We start from the raw sequence: 17,440 nt of genomic DNA on the forward strand, positions 1-17,440 counted from the left end.
GTGGAGCCGGGGTTGGTATTGCTGAGAAGGCAGGGTGAGAGGTATTGGAAAATAATTACTTTTGGAGGACAAAACAAAACCACATGATGAGCTTAGCTAAACGTGAGCTCAGTTCCCTGGTCCCTCTGTCATCCAGCAGGGAACAGCCACTGAAGCAGGTGCCTGCCCAGCATCTTTCTGAGCTGTGACAAGATTAAGAAACCTGTGTCCTGCTGGGCTTCTCCGCAGACACATAGTCCTTATCTGTGCTTTAAAATGCTCCAGTGAAAACAAAGCAGTGTGAAGGGCACATGCAACTTCTGTGTGAGTTTAAAGTTATTTCAAAATAAAAAATGTAAAAAAAGCAAAACAGAACAAAGCAGGGTGGAAAGTATACAGATGAAACATGATTGGTGCCAATAATTGTTGAAGTTGGATATGGGAATTCATTATATTATCCTCTACAATAGGTCTGACATTTTTCATATTAAAAAAGTTTTAAAATGTACATGAATGCTCATAGCAGCCTTGTTCATAACAGCCAAAGAGTGGAAGCAACCCAAATGTTCATCAACTGATGAATGGACAAACAAAACATGCATATCCATATAATGGAATATTATTTAGCCATTAGCAGGAATGAAGTATTAACACATGCTACAACATGGATGTGCTTGAAAACATTAGGCTAAGTGAAAGAAACCAGACACCCACATATTGTATGATTCCATTTATATGAAATGTCCAGAATAGGCAAATCTATAGAGACAGAAAATAGATTAGTGGCTGTCAAGATCTGAGGGAGACTGGGGGATTGGGAGATGATAGCTAAGGTGTGTGATTTCTCTATGGGGTAATGAAAATGTTCTAAAATTGAGTGTGGTGAGGGATGCAAAACTAAGTGAATATATTAAAAGCCAATGAATTGTTCACTTTGAAAGGATGAATTGTATGGTATGTGAATTATATATCAATAAAGCTATTTTTCTAAAAGTTTTAGAAAAGGGGAAAAAAGCAAAACGGCCAGGAAAGGCTCCAGGTCATGGCCCTCTACCAATCTCTCTGGAAAGCGGATTCTGTATGGAGATGGGCTGAGGGAAAGAGATGGTGACCAGCCCTTTAAGCAAGGTCACTCTTCCTCACTTATGGTTCATCTGGAAGAATTCACAGAAACTAATCCAGCCTGAAGTTACTGTAGTGAAACCATTTCTCTCCATCCTGAAAAAGCCACTCCCCATCAATAGTTTATGCAGAATTTTAGTTAGTCTAGGACTGTGATGGGCATTTTGCAGGTTTCCATGTGAAACTCCTGATCCATTTCCACTGTCCAGTCATATATTCATGGAATCTTAGGAAGGCAGTACATCTTAGTTTCCTAAAATGCAGTGGTTTCCAACAATGGCTCCACATTGGAATCACCTGGGGAGCTTTAATAAACACTGACCCTGGGTCCCACCCCCCGAGATCCTGAAATAATTAGTTTGGGAGGAGCCTGGGCAGTGGAATTTCTAAAATCTCCCCAGGTGATTCTCATGCTCAGCCCATATTGAGAACCATTGATTTAGTGGGTCATGATGAGCATTTTTTAAGTGACTAGAAGAGAAGAGAAAATACCAAAATTATGGCTTACAGTAAGGTTGGTATTCTGCCATGTAACTTCTCTTTTAGTCTCATGTTTACACATGTATACACTGGATCATAATATAATAAATATTTCTTACTATGAATTTCAGTCCAAGAGTCTGGTGACTTCAGGTTTAGAGGTCATTTCAGTTAACACAACAAATGATGCAGGAACCACCCATACAGCCACCAATATGGTGGCTGCCTAGTCTCCGCTTGTGCCTCTCTGAAGGCAGGTTCTCCCTCCTTTGGCCCTTTCCCATCTTGAACGACTCTTGTTGTGCTGAAAGCTGCCTCTCCAAAACTCTCACACCGACTCCCAACACAAATCGACCCACACTATTCACCCACCCTGGGAGGTCATCATATTTCTCCCTTTGTGCCTTTGTCATGCCGCCTCCTTGGCAGAAGCCTAAGTTCCTGCCCAACCTGTCTCTACCTGTCGAACTTCTACTCATCTTTGAAGCACGAGCTCAATTGCCACTTCCGTGAAGCCTTCCATGACTGGAGGTGTTTGCACCCTCCTTCTGTACTCCTAGGCCTTTTAATTTTCTAACATCCAAGGAGAATTTTCTTCTATTATAACTACTTGGTGCCTGCCTTTGAATAGCCTGCAAGTTCCTTGAGGGCAAAGACAGTTTTATTTGTATTCTATCTCTGTATCCTCTGCAGTGCGTAGCATACGCTCAATAAACCCTTATTGAATGAATGGATGATGAATGAGTGAATGGCTTGCCATGCAGTTTTTATGTGGAGGGACAAGGGAATGTGCCAAGCAGTAGTTGAAGTGAGGCTGGGGTGGAGTTTTAAGTCTGTCCAACCTGTATTCTTTGATAAGAAAAAATGGATGCTTTCTTTTTGTTGTTATGCAAAGGCAGCATTGAGGCAAATTTCCACCCCCGCTTCTGATTAGACTGGAAATTCTGGAGCCCCACTGGTTGTCATGGAGACCATCTCTCCTCAAATAAATGAATGAATTAGTGAACATCTACCACATCTCTAAGGGAAAGTCAGGCACTATACTTAAGTAATTTTACAAATGGTTTCTTGTGTCCCCAAACTGACCCGACACGGAACTAGACACACTTCTCCGGAAGTTGGGGGGCCTGCTGCCTTAGCTTTCACTGGGAAAAAACTCAATTTCAGGCAGAAAAGCCCAGGCTGGGGACAAAAGGAGGAAATGTGGTATTGAGGAGAGAGGTCCTGGGGTCATGTGTGTTAAGAATTCTTTTTAAAAAGAGATAAAACTGTGGTTATACTCAGATGGTGTGATTATTTACACAGAAAACATGAGCTAATGTGCCAAAAACTTTAGAACTATTGAGAGGGTTCAACAAGGTTTCTCAATACAAGATCAATATAAAAAACCATCAACACTACTTTACATCAGCAATAGTCAATTAGGTTAGAAAATGTGCCAGATAAAAGATCCCAATGCCCACAGCAACAAAAATTATAAGACCCCCAGTAAAAATCTAATAAAGATATACAAAACCTTTATTGAAAGAAGTAAAAAGACCAGAATAGATAGGTAAATGGGACCTCTCTGTACTATTTTTTTTTTAAGTGGAGGTACAATTGGTTCAGGGATGGCCTTACCACTCAAAGATTAAAAGCCCTTCTGTTTGAGTTTTGACAGCTTTGTTGAGATATAATTCACATATATACAATTCACCCATTTAAAGTGTACAATTTGATGGTTTTTAATATATTCAGAGGGTTGTGTAACCATCACCACAAACCTAAGTTTAGAACATTTAATCATCCCCCAAAGAAACTCATGCCTATTAGCAATCACCCCCTAAACCCTCCATTCCCTCCAGCCCCAAGAAACCCTAATTTACTTTCTGTCTCTATGGATTTGCCTATTCTGGACATTTCTTATAAATGGAACAAAAGGACCAGAATAAATAGAGAGATGGACCATATTTCTAGATGGGAAGATGTAATTTCAATCAAAATCCCAACAGAACTCTTCACATGAAAAAAAAATGAAAGGCCAATAATAGAGGTAATAGTTGAAAAAATTTAAAGGAGAGGGGCAAAGTGGGGCTTGCCATTTATGATGAACTCCTTAATATAAGGGTTTAGTGATTAAGACAGCATGATACTGATGCAGAAATAGACAAATTAGCCCATGGAAGAGAAGAGACACTCCAAGGACAGGCTCATATGAATCCAGGAACTGGAATTTGCCAGAGGCAGCATTTCAAATGTGTGGAAAAGACTGCTTGTAAGCAGTGGGGATAATTGGTTATCATATGGCAAAACAATTCCATAACTAGAGCTCTAGCTCCAACCTCCCATAAAATAAGCTCCAGATGGACTGACCAAAATATGAAAGAGCAAACCTTTTAAAGGAAAATGTACAGGAAATCATCATAACAAAGTAAAAATATTAAAAAACACAAATTGTAAGCAGAAAGGGTTGATAAATTTGACTGCATTAAAATTAAAATTTTCTGAATGACAAAAGACACTGTAAGCAAAATAAAAAGACAAGCCATAGATTGGGAGAGGACAATTGCAATGTCTATGACTGACAAATAATTAGTGTATAGAATATGTAAAGAACACCTACAAATTAAAGAGGAAAAAGATAACGGCAGGAAAAAAATGGGAAAAGGTCGTGGGCAGGCAACTTACAGAGGAGCAAACACAAGAGACCAATAAATACACAATAAAAGATGTACAACCTCATTAGTAATCAGGACATGCAGATGAATTAATTAGCAACATAAAATGAGCTATAATTTCATGTTCATTAGACTGACATAAAACATTCAAGTCTGACCTGTACCAAGGGTTGGTACACTGCAAGCGGTTAAAAATGGTGCACTTTGGAGAGTAATTTTGTAAAGTCTAATAAAGTTAATGATATGCATACTCTAGGGAAATGTTCCATATGGGAATGGAACACAAATAGGGATGTTTGCTGTGATGTTGTTTATATCAGCAAAAATGGCCATGTCCAGAAATAGAATGGCTAAATGAACTCTTAGTATAGTCATGATGAAACACTATCCAGAAAGAGGCAAAAAGCCTTGAAGAAAGTCAGGAGATCTAGTCCCACTTTTTGTTCTGCTTCTAACTAATGACGGGACATTATACAAGTCAAACTTGCCTCTTTGTGGAGGCCCAGATAGGCACGTGGCTTGCTCTCTTGCCCTCCTCAGGCCTGGGTGCAAATCCAACTACTCAGAGACCTCCCTGACCCTGTTAGCCTTGCAACCAGCAGTCCCATCCCCGACACGAGGCAGTGTAATTTAAAGGGTGAGTGTAGACTCTGGCACCAAACTGGGTTTCAAATCCCAGCTTTACCCAGTACTGTTTGTATGACCTTAAGCAAGTAGTTAAGTTTTCTGTGATTCCATTTCCTCCTTTGTAAAATAAAGATAATAATAGTTTTCAACCTCAGAGGGCTGTAAAAACTGAATGAGTTAATATGCCAAGGGTTTAGAACAGTAGCTGATATAGCATAAGTGTCAATTAATAGTAAATTAAATGCTAAATTGTTAAGATGAATGAACTAGACTGGAGTGACATGGATAAATCTCATTAACATGATGAAGAATGAAAAAGAGCAGATCTCTCATTTAGCTCACCCTTCCCTGAACTTCTGTCATAATTACGAGTAGCACACGGGCTAGTGCTGGAGTACACGCCCAGGGTACAGGGGGACTTTTCTTGAGCTTTAGTTTCCTTCCCTATCTCCCCGTGCCCACCATGGCCTAGTCAAGTGTTGTGCACAGAGTAGGTTTTCAGCAGTATTTATTGAATTGAATTAATTCTGAAAAGTCCTTGAATGCCAGAGGGTGGAGACGGCATTGACTCTTTCAGATGGTGTATTTTAAGAAGTTGAAATAAAGACACGAGGAGGGTGGGAGCAGTGAGGCAGGTGGGAATCCCAGAAGTAGAGTGTCTCTAAGGGCAGGGCTCCCGGGACTGTAGCATGAGGGTCTGGGGGCTCTCACCTCGCTGCCTTTCTGAAGGCCTGTCCTGCAGGCCCTTGGGCACCAAGGACTACACTCCCAGAGGACTCTGTGCATTAGAAAAGATCTGGAAGGATCCACGCCAGAGCCTGAGCACTGGCTGCCAGAGTGGGAATGGGGACATAGGGGTGACTGGAGGTTTCTACTTTTTCCTCTATGTACTTTTGCAGTGTTTGAATTTTGTATAGTGAGAAAGAATTTGTATATTACTTCTGAAATATTAAAAAGAAAAAATTCTCCTGCACATAAGTAGTAGACAAGGAGTGGCATTACTACTATTCTTTCAAACAAAGACAAAGACCTCCTTCCCCACGCCCCCTGCCCAGCGCAGAGGGCCCCACGCAGGAAGGCGCTCTGGCGCATGGCTGATGTCTGCAGCCACCTCTTTCTCAAGCACTGTAGCTTCAGCAACAATGGGGGCCCCCCACCCCCCATCCCCACCAATGGCCTCCATCACCACACACCTCAGCTCCTTATCTCTCAGAATAAAATCAGAACTTGCTGCTTTGGCGACAAGGCCCCTGCCTGCCTCTCCAACCTCATCTCTCAGCTCCCCCCTCCTCACCATCCACTCCCCAGCTCCACAGGCCTCCTTGCTGCTTCTACACCAGGAATGTTCATCCCCCAGGTCTTCAAATGGCTTGTGCTCTCACATCAGTCCCCTCCCTGGAGAGGTCCTCCCCCACCACGCTTTATTCTTCTCTGTCCTCTTCCTGCTCTAATTTTCTATCCCTTCCTGACACTACATTATAAGGTTACTTGAATGTTACTTCTCTAGGGTTTCTGCTCCATCAGAGCAGGGACTTTGCCCCCAGTGCCTGGCACGGGGTGGGTGCTCAGCAAATGAATAAACACCCCCAAGGCAGTGTGGTTGTTTGCAGCTCCAGTTCCAGGTCTAGGCCACTGTCTGGGCTGAGAGGAGCACTCTGCTCCCCTGCACCGGGGGTGCATCTGCCCTCTGGGATTGCAGCGTGGCCTGGTCCTTCTCTCTGGAGCAGGTCTTCCAGGGGCAGAAGCCAAAGTAAGAGCTTCCATATTCTCCCCTTTCCTTCCCAGTTTCTCCAACCTGGCCATCACCTCTCCATCCTTCCAGAAGCTGGTTTGACAAATCCAACCCCACCAAGGTGTTAAAGATTTTTAGTGTTGCCCCTCCCAAGGGCATTTGCATTTTAAAAGAGGCCAAGCAGGGTCAACACTTAACCCCAATATAGGATGTGTCATGGCTTAACTTCTCACACCAGGAGGAGAGAGGTCTTGTCTTCCCCTCTAAGATCCCACCTATAGCTCAGGCCCTGCCTGGGAGACAGGACGCCTCACAGGTGAGGGAGAGGGAGAGCTGGGTCCAAACTCACGCAGTGGGTCAGAGCTGAGACCTGGGAATCCAGGACCTTCAAATGTGGCTGCTGTCCAACAACACCCCCCCTTCCTTTGCTGTCACCCAGAAAGCTTGGCTTTGCTCCCCAAGGCATCCCCAAGCCTTCCACAGGATCCCCTTTGCAGCATCCCTCCAGAGGCTCCCCGGGGGCCGCAGGGATCCCCGAGCCGAGGTCTTACCCATTTCGATCCCGCAGATGACCAGGGCGGCAACCACCGCACCTGCCGAGGTCCCGGCGAAGCGATGGGCCGTTTCCAGCATCCGGGGCGCCAGGTCCCGTAGGGCGTCCACCGCCCCGGCCTGATAGAAGGAGAGGAATCCGCTGCCGGAGAAGGAGATGGAATGCGGGGTGTCCGGGTCCCCCTTGAACACCTGTTCTTCCATAGCCTCGGCCTCGGGCCTCCCGTCAGCGGGAGGAACCTCCCTTCAGTGCTCTCCCGCCGGAGCTCGGGCCTGCAGCTCCCTGCCAGAACTCGCCGCCCAACTTCCCTGCCGGCCTGAGCCTGCGACGGGGCGGGATGGGGCCGTCCCTGCCCCGCCGGCGCCGACACCCACGGGCAGCTCAGGCGGCCGCCGCCTGGACCTGATGCACTCGGCCCGTAGAAAGCCCCAAAGGATGCTGAAGGGCTCCGGCCCCCGGGCAAGGTGCAGACAGCTCCCCGGGTGCCCGCGCTGGTTCCGCGTCCTGGGAGCCCACCCCGGGCTTCATTGTTGGGCTCGATTCATCGCAGGGCCGGTCTCCTCGGCCTTCCGCCCGTCCTCGCAGTGGCGTGCATACCTCGGAGTGTCGGGGCTCCTTGTGCCAGGCCAGGCCCAAAGAGGCGGGCGTTGCTCAACCCTCAGCCGAGACAGGCTTCACACGGATTGCAAAACCACCGCCGATGGTTATCGGGTGCCTCCCTCCCTGCTGCGCTGCAGCCCTGAAGGAGTTAAATGCTGGCCTCCCTCCAGGAGGACAGTGTCCCCCACCCCCAGGGCTGCCAGCTGTGGCTTTTGTTTACCTGGGCCCCCCACCCAGCGGCACCCCTCACCGGGCTCCTTCCCCAGGCTCCCAGGAGTATGTGGCACGGGTTACACGATTATTTTATTTGCTCTTCTTACATAAGCGCCTCTTTGTTCATTCATGTCTGCTTATTCACGTTAGGAGTGGGCATGGGCAAAATCGTAAAGGCAGAGAGGTCTGGTTTCAGGGGCCCCACCCACCACCGCCACCATCTTGACGGACCCTTTGACCCTTGGACGGGGCCCTCACACCAAGCTCCCAAACCATTACGCTGTCTTCCAAGTGTCCAGGAAGAAATCAGTCTGAAATCTAGATCTTTCTAAGTGTGCAGCGTCATGTATGTGCGCTCAGCTTCCCACGTCGAAGTGAGAAGTCTGAGGTGGTAATGTTTACCTCCAAGGACTGACAGCTTGGGAAGTCCCATACGGGGCACCGGGTCGAGCTGAGCGGTGTTTGGGAGCCCAGGTGGTCAGGGAGGCGGTGCGTGGGGACCAGGAGTGGGCACCGCAGAGCTCCGGGGCACGGGCACACAGGGGTGGTGGAGACTCCTCCATGCTGTGCGCCACGGGGACGAGGCGCCGCCCTCGCCCTCACAGCGGGTTGCGGCGAGATCAAGTCTCTTCCCGCGAGACTGTGCAGTGCAGGATCAGGGGCACCACGCCGCTGCCCCGGGCAGGAATCCCAGCCCGGCCTCTGTTAAGAGTCGCTTAGCCTGTCCCAGGGGGTCCCACCAGCACTGGTGGCCGACCTGATCCTGGGGGATCCAACAATGAGTTACAAGTTTTCTGTCTGTGGTATAAAATTGCTGTGGTTTGGAAAGAGAGCTTTTGATGGATTGTGTGTGTAACAGAGAGAATGAGTCTGTGTATGTGTATGTGTATGTGTATGTGTATGTGTATGTGTATGTGTATGTGTATGTGTATGTGTGTGCAGAGATAGGAGATGAATCACTGGAGTGCAGGGTGGAGTCCAGTTAGCTTTTGGAACAGCAGCCACCCTGCCTCCTTCCTGACAGATCAGGTGAGCTCTGCTGAGCTGCTTCTGTGCGCCCGGCTCTGCGAGGGGTGCCCTGGTGGACCGGAGCCCAGGGGTGGCTGTGTCCCCTGACTCAGATACTTACAGCTTCTTGGGGAACAGGCAAATGTGAAATACCCGGAGAATGATACAAGGCAGTCTATAATTAAAAACTAAACTGTGCAGGGCTGAGAGTCATGCCAGGAAAGTTAAGCCAGGAGGTTGAACCACGTGGGCTGGAACCATCAAAGAAGCGCCTTGGCAGAACTCGGGTCGGTGGATTTGAAGAGTCTAGAGGAGGAGGGAGGGCGTTGTGGCAAGGAGCAGCAGGAGCTCCCTACAGAGGAGGGAATGGTGTGAGGCGAGACAGTGTTCCCAGAACAAAGGGCAGACAGGCTTGGGGTTGAAGCTGAGCTCTTCTGTTTACAGGCAGCATGACCTGTGTGACCTCACTGGGCCTCTATTTTCCCCCTCCATAAAAGGGACAATAACTCCTATGCTGCACACGGTCGTAAAGGTTGAAGAGAGTGGCTATAAAATGTCTGGTGCATGGTATGTATATTATTTTCAGAGGATGGTAAGGGGTCCCAGCTTCCAGAACAGATGGGCCCTGGAGATAAGGTGGAATGGAAAGGTGAAGTCAGAAGAGGAAGGTTTGATCTATGTGCTGAAGGATCTTTGTGAGTTCTTAGGCAGGACGGTCTTGGAAGGGGGATGAGACCAGGGTGGAAAGACAAGGGAGGAGGATGGTGCCACATCCACAGAGGGATGATGGTGGCCAGGCCAGGTGGCGGAAGGAAGACAAGTTAATGAAGCTGAGAGCCATTGCCACAGAACCCTCTCAGTACTCTGGACTCGTTGGATGGGAGATGAGAGAGGTGGGGCTGCCTTTGGCAGACTTGGGGGAAGCCCGGTGGAGAACGAAGACTCATTTTACCTTAAGATGCACCTGAGATGACACAAAACACTGGAGCTGTCCGTGGGAGTTGGGGGTAGGGGTGGGCAGAGGCAGCTCTGGGTATGGAGGACAGAGATTTCTGCCATCAAGAGGTGGAAGACAGCCTTGAACAAGTGTTCTCCTTCAGGATCATCTCAATGTTCCCAGCATGAAGGAAAAAATTAAATGATGCCAGGAGAAACAATCAGACAAATGGAGACTATAGGAAGGGCTGGGTGGGATGCTGTGGTTTGCCACCCAGCAGCAGCTCCCAACCGACTCGTTCCTGGCCCACCTCCCTGTAAAGCAGCCGAAAGGCCTGGTACTTGATTTCTCAGCCTTCCTTGCAGTTAGGAATGATCATGGAAAATTCTGGCTAATGAGAAGTAGAGAGAAATCTGCCAGGTGGTTCCTAAGAAAGATTTTCCTCCTTGAAAAAGGGAGAAAGGTACATAAGGAGAGCCCCTGGGGTCCCATCCCCTTTCTTGCTGCCTGAGATGCTGTCTTGTGAAAATGTGGGATTTGGAGCTATGGCTGCCGTCTTACATCCATCGGGGGAAATGTGGGAGCATTCTGAGTATTATTTTTCTGTTTACTGTGAAACAAGTTACCCCAAGGACCTAACACTTAGAACAACAAACCATTGTTATCTTACACAGTTTCTGAGGATCAGGAATCTGGGAATAACTTAGCTGGGTGATCCTGGCTCAGGGTCTCTCGCGAAGTTGCATTCAAGCAGTTAGTCAGCATTGCCGTCATCTCAAGGCTCATTTGGGGCTGAAGAACCCACATCTGTGCTCACCCTCGTGAGTGCTGGCAGGCAGGTCCTAACTGGGCACTGGCAGGAGGCTCAGTCCCTCACCACATGGGCCCCTCCAGTGGGCTGCTCACACATGCAGCTGACTTTCCCCAGAGTAAGAGATTTGAGCAGAGAGAGAAAGATAGTGGGCGAGCTCAACAGAGTAAGACAGCATGCACCCAGGACAAGCTGCAGTCTTTTTATGACCTAACATTGGAAGAGATACTGGCACTTCTGCCATATCCTCTTAGTCTCATAGACCAACCCTGGTAAAATGTGGGCAGGGTGTGAATATCAGAACCTGGGAATTATTAGGGGCTAATTTGGATGCTGGCTTCCACCCTGAAGGTGGCGGAGGGGAAAGACAAAAAGAGCCTGGATCCTTGATGAGACTGTCGAGTGACTGTACCAACCACCAAGCCATTTGTCTGTGCCTTTCCTGTTAGGTCACATAATTAAACATCTTTATTGTTTAAGTCACTGTTTGTTTGATATTTGCTGCTGAAAACCTCATGACTAATGCAAGGGCTATTAAACATTTTTAGTTAAATATAATCTTTATCTTAAGAACAAATCAAATATGCCCTTTTAGTAATAAACAAGAGAAATACTCTATGGGATATGCTTTGCTGTAGGTGAAATCATTCTGATTGATGAAAATTCTGAAAATCTTTATGTGAAATTTTCAGAAAAAATTTATTATACCTTCTAGAAGTTGTTTGCCATCTGTGACTTTTGTTAGAAGTCCACAAGTGGAATTTTTTCTCTTCCCTAACATTCCTTTTAAAAAAAAAATGTAGATAGGTTTCTGCTAATTGATTGAGCAGCATTCCAATATAGCACTTGCCCTTTGAGGTGTGTGCCTTAACTTCTGAAAACTTGATCAACATATAGGGATATTGTCTGTACAGGGCAAGTGTTTAAACCTTTTTGAAAAAGTCAGGAATTAAAAAAAAAAATACGACTCAAGGAGAAAAAGGGTCTGAAACAGTAGAGATGGGGCAGAGCTTGCTGACATCCCATCATGTCCTTTTTATGACCTTGAGATCATTCATGCAGCCTAAACAGCATCTTTTTTTTAATTATGAAATAGCTCAAACGTATAGAAAAATAACCAAAAACATCCACGTACCCACCAGTCAAATTTAAAAAAATCTTAACATTTCACCACATCTTGGTCAACTATTTCTTTGCTTATAAAGAAATGAAATATCACAGTTACAGGTGAAGCCTCCCTTTAAGCTCTTTCCTAATCCCCAGGAAAACCATGTCCCAGATTGGTGAGAATCTTTCTTTTCCATATTTTTATACTTCTGTTACATGAATATGTTTTATAAACAATCTATAGTATCATTTAATAAGTATTTTTAAATGTTCACATAAACATGTTGCATTTATTCTGCAGTTTGCCTTTTTTACTCAGTGCTATGATAGGTAGTTCTGGTCTTTTCGGTTTTACTGCTTTTTGGGAACCCATTATGTGACCAAGGGAACAATGTATTTATCATTCTACTGCTGGATGTTTGGTTGTTTCCAGTGTCTCTCTATATCACCAACAATGCACCCTTTCTATATATCTCCCTTCGCCTTGTACCAGGATTTCTCAGGTCTCAGTGGGGCATGTCTTCGATTTTACTAGAGGCTGCCAAATTGCCCTCCAGAGTGGTTGTGCCAATTTACACTCCCCTTGATAATTTACAATAGATCTAATTGCTGCACTTCTCTTGGTATTACCAGATTTTAAATTTTTTTGCCAATCTGAGGGATGTGAAATGCTGTCTCATTTTTATTTGTATTTTCCTGATCATTTGTGAGAATGAGCGTTATTGCTTGTTTTCACTGGTCATTCCTGTTTCATCTCTGGATTGCTTGTTCTTAGGCTTTGCCCATTTGGGGAGAGCGGGGGGGTGGGGGGGTGGGGCTTGTCATTTTGTTAATAATGTGTAGATGTTGTACTAATATTAGCTCAGTTGACTGCATTGCAGATATCCTCTCTCAGTATGTGGCTGGTTTTCTAACCTCTTTATGACGTCTTCTGTGGTACAGAAGCTTTAAATTCTAATGTAGTATAATGTATCATTCTTTTCCTTTAGGGTTTCTGTTTTCGTGCCTTGAAGCCATAAAGATGTTCTTGCATATAAAATAGAATCCTGGTTATTTTAAATGATTTAACTGTCAAGCCTAAGTTATTTGTTCAGCCTCAGGTGAAAAGCTGCAGTTTGGTGGGCAATTTGATACCACCTATTTTTTTTAATTACTTGTAGAAATTTATCTTGCTGAAACACTCACAGGAGTCCCCAAAAATATTTGTACTAGGTGGTTAAATGAACCAATTGTAATAGCAAATATCTATAAGCAACATAATATCCTTCAAGGAAAAGCTGTTTAAATGCATTATAGTATAGCCACATAATGTAATTCTCTGCAGCCACTGAAAAAAGTAAGGTAGATCTGGGTGTGCTCACATGGAAAGTTCTCCAAGACACATTGGTAATAGAAGAAAAATACAAAATAAGTATCCAAACAGAAAGCATCGTGTGTTACCATCCACATTTATGTTGAAAAGAGGGAATGTGGGAGAAGAGACCCTCTGTTTATACTATATGCATATAAAATTTCAGAAATAAAACTGCCGAGGGTGGTTACTTCTGAATGGGACCAGAATTTGAGGTTGGGGGTCAGGGGGAGACCCATTTTTCACATTGGCAAATCTTTTGTGTTGTTTTCATTGCTACTTTCATTACAATAAAAAAAGAAGAATTGCTATGGCTGGTCACATTTGCTGTACGTTGCTATTTGCTTTGGCATCTGAAATATTCCAAGGTGATGGGACCTTTCATTCCAATAGCAGAGAATAAATTGAATTATTGGAACTGAGGCTGGAGACTGGGCATCATGGAGACAGTTTCATTATGTGTATTCTGTGAAGGCGGAAAGGGCCGTGCCCCTCGCATTGTGCACGTTAATGAGATTTAGGCCTGTGGTCTGGGTGCTGGGTGGGGGGAGTGGGGAGGGTGTTGTCTATGGCGGGGGGGGGGGGGTGAAGGGTGGGACTGCTCTAAGCTGAGAGGAATCACCGGGGCCCTGCAGCCCCAGGGCCAGCTGTGAGTCCTGAGGTCCACGGCTGCCCCAGACCCACGAGTCTCCTGTGGGGTGAGGAGAACCTCTGCATCCCCTCCCCCAGCAGAAGAGAAGAGCCCCAACCTCAAAGGTTCTCACAGCCAATTCTCAGGAGGGGAAAAACAAGCATTACTAGGAAAATGCTCATCTAATAAGTGGGAACTAATGGCACCCAGAGAAACCAGTTGGCCCTTGAAGAAATGTAAGAAGGCAAAGGATTGAGTAGGCATCCACAGAGCAAAGACCAGATGTCCTACCAGGGTATATCCAGCTGCCTCTATCAGGGCAGTACAGTGTAGTGGGTTAGGGAGCAGGACTTCCTGGGTTCAAATCCTAGCTCTGCCACTTGGACCTCTAGCAAGTCATTTAACATCTCTTAGTTTTCTCACGTATAAACTGGGAAAATAATACTATCTCCCTCACAGGAAGTTGTCCTGGCACATGCTAGGTGCCAACAAAGTGTTGTTATTCTTTATTTATTCTTAAAACTTATTTGCCACTTTTGTAAATGCCCCATAGCTGGGCCTGACCCTCTACAGCCACACATGGAGGTGGGAAATGTCTTGGAAGTGGAGGTACATTAATTAAGCTCACAGGCCTCATGAATCAACTGTAATTCAACACATTAAGTCACACGGGCCAGTGCATGCAGGCAGATTCGTCAAGGCCTCTTGTCCCCATGTGGGAACCCAGCCTCTACTCAGAGGCTCCTTGGGGGACCAGGAACACTTCCATGCTCATATTTACTTCTGTAGCTGCTCCCGCTGCTAGACGGTAGGCGCCTTAGGGGAAGACAGGTACATGGGAGAATCTCAATCCAGGGTTGTTGAAAAAATATCTATGGAATGAGAAAATGGCCATTACAGTGTTTTCTTTAAGATCAAAACACTGGGAACAAACTAAATGTTCGACAAGAGGCAGTTGTTATTAAATTGTGGTCCAGACACCCCACAAAACAGAACAGTCATTAAAAAGGATAGTTGTAATGATTATATAGGAAGACAGAGAAATGCTTATGATGTAATCTTAAAAACCAAAAAAGAAATAAAATGGTCTGGACGTGATGTGAATTCATCTTCATGATATTTTGTTAAGTGAAAAGGCCAGGTTCAGAAAAGGGTATATAATATACTACCATTTGTGTTTTTTAAAAAAAGGAGGGGAGGGGTAGAGAATATAAGAGTGACTTGCAGGTATAAGCATAAAATACCTCTGAAGGGTACACAAAAGGAGAGATGGAAAACACTGGTGGCCTCTAGGGAGGGAACTGAGAAATGAATGTTAGGGAGACTCTTTCATACCTTCTGAATGTCAAACCATGTGAGTGTATTTCTGTTTTGAAAATGAAATAACATAGCAAAGTAAAACAGATAAATATATTTTTTCTACTATGTTGTTCAATTCTAAGACCTATTTCCCCCCTCCACATTTTAAGGTTTCTGAAATCAATGAGCATGCGTAATGGATTGTTGTGGGTTTTTTTTTTTCTTTTCCTAAAAAGCTTTTTCTAAATCAATGCTGAGTCTTAAAATTGATGGTATTTTAGAATCAAGGAAATATAGTAAATAAAAGTGTGGTGTAGATAGGGATTTTAAAATAAAATATCATTGTAGGTAGCTTTCTTTTTCAAAATGTTCCTTACTGGCATTTTTACATCATGTTTTCAATAATTACAGTTTTTAAAATGTGATTTTAGTTATTTCTAGGGGACAACTGATGGCCTGAGAGGGAGGAGCTCTCCAGCACCAGGACGTGATAACCTGCAAAGCAATAACCCTGGGCAAGTCACCACTTACTCAGCTTAGTTTAGCTTAAATAATTGACAGAACAAAGCCCTGGGCCCTCAGTTTACTTGTGGCTACAGGGAAAGACCCTTTGTCCTTGGATTTTTCCTGAGATACCCCTATTCCAAAACTGGTAGTCAAAAACTGAGACAATACTCAATGCTCTCTTGGCCAGCTGGGGTATCTCTCACAGCAATCGATTCTGACTTTGAGTTTTGGTCAAACCATTGCTGAGTTGGAGTCACTAATAAATCCCAGTGCCTGTTGATCAGACTGCCACAGTGGGTATGTGGACAGGGATTGTGGTGACCAAAAGGTGGCCTCAAAATTTTGCTGCTTGCAGAAGTTCAGACCAGTGTTCCACATGCAGGACTCAGTCCTGACCACACGCTCTATGAACAGAGGATTTGCTAATCCAAGGAATACATTTAAGAAATATTGCAGGTGAGACTGGGAAAAGCACCTGAAGATCCACAATGCAAACCTTCATATTAAAGGCACTAGAAAGTCCTGTGTGGCAAATCCCATCGGTTTCCTGCCCAACAGTCATTCCCCACTTTTTCCTTGCTAATCAAACTCTAATTCTGTTTGCCATCTTAAGGGAAGCCATGAACTTTAGAGCAAGCAGGTCCCAGTACAAGGAGGCTTAAGAAAGAACATGCTAATACAATTCTGGCCAATGAAACAGAGAAGACATCTGCTGGAGGACTGCTGAGAAAGCTTGCCTTGCTCTTTGAAGAAGAGGCTAACCAGCATTCTGCTGCCAGTAATGAGTGTCCTGCAGACAGAATATAAAAAGCAACTATTTGAAGACACTGGGCAGTCACCAGCAGCACACAGATATTGGAGAAGATCAGGACTGGGAAGAAGGCAGTAACACTGGATAAGTTTCTTGTTTTCTGCAGCTTTTCGCCTGAAAGAAGGCCTCAGTTAGGGTCACATGCAGAAGCTCATGCGAGGACAGAAACCCACACTTGCAGTGGCATGAAAAACCAGAAGACAGATTGCCAGTGATCACACAGCTAGAAAGTGAGGAGGGAAATCCTGGAGATAAGAAAGATCCGCAAAGAAGGATTCCCAAATTCTTTGTATAAACTCTGCTCAGATCTCTGAATGTGTGTGAGGGACAGACTCCAAGCAGCACAGCCAAGGAGGAGAGACAGCATTTGCAACTTGAGAGTTCAGTCAAGCAAGTTAAGTGCTTGCTAAAATGAATAAACATAAAAATCAATATTCTTTGAAAGAACAGAAGCAATCCAGAGTCTCTACATCATATCATTCGTAATGTTTAGGAGAGAATTCAAGGTACATGACACTGGAAGAAACAGAAAAATGTGACTCCGACAAAAGACAATTTCAAAGTGACCCAGATGTTGGAGTTAGCATACAAGGATTTTTAAATCAGCTATTACAACTATGTTCAAGAACATAAAGGAAAATGTGCTCACAATAAACGGAAAGATAGGAAATCTCAGCAGAGAAACAGAAACTATAAAAAGAATTCAATGGAAATCCAGAACTGAAAAATACAACATCTGGGGAAAAAAGACTAACAAGAAGAAACAGCTCGTTTTTGCCTTTGGTCGTTGTAAGGTTGTGATGCTTATTTGTCACAGTCATCTTCTGATTGTGAAGATAGTTAACTTTGAGGACAAGGCCCATGTGACAGAAAGGAACTTGGTGATGTCATTGAGCCACTGGATTAAACAATCTAGGAACTTCCCTGATGCCAGACCTCTTGTATTGGGAGAAAAAGAAAATATCCTTACTTAAGCAAGTTCTAGTTGGGCTTTATGTGCCTTATATGAGAAAGA

General features: G+C 44.9%; 1 protein-coding gene across 1 annotated transcript in view; it reads right to left on the reverse strand.

Annotated features, from left to right (window-relative positions):
- PNPLA1 (patatin like phospholipase domain containing 1) overlaps positions 1-7,353 on the reverse strand; it is a 56,637-nt gene extending 49,284 nt beyond the window's left edge. The window contains exon 1 of the mRNA XM_037844153.1: positions 7,149-7,353. Within this exon, the coding sequence (XP_037700081.1) occupies positions 7,149-7,353 (205 nt within the window). The remainder of the gene's footprint in view (positions 1-7,148) is intronic.
- Positions 7,354-17,440: the final 10,087 nt, after the last annotated feature.

The sequence above is a fragment of the Choloepus didactylus genome, chromosome 7, assembly GCF_015220235.1.
Source record: "Choloepus didactylus isolate mChoDid1 chromosome 7, mChoDid1.pri, whole genome shotgun sequence".
Classification (NCBI taxonomy): domain Eukaryota; kingdom Metazoa; phylum Chordata; class Mammalia; order Pilosa; family Megalonychidae; genus Choloepus; species Choloepus didactylus.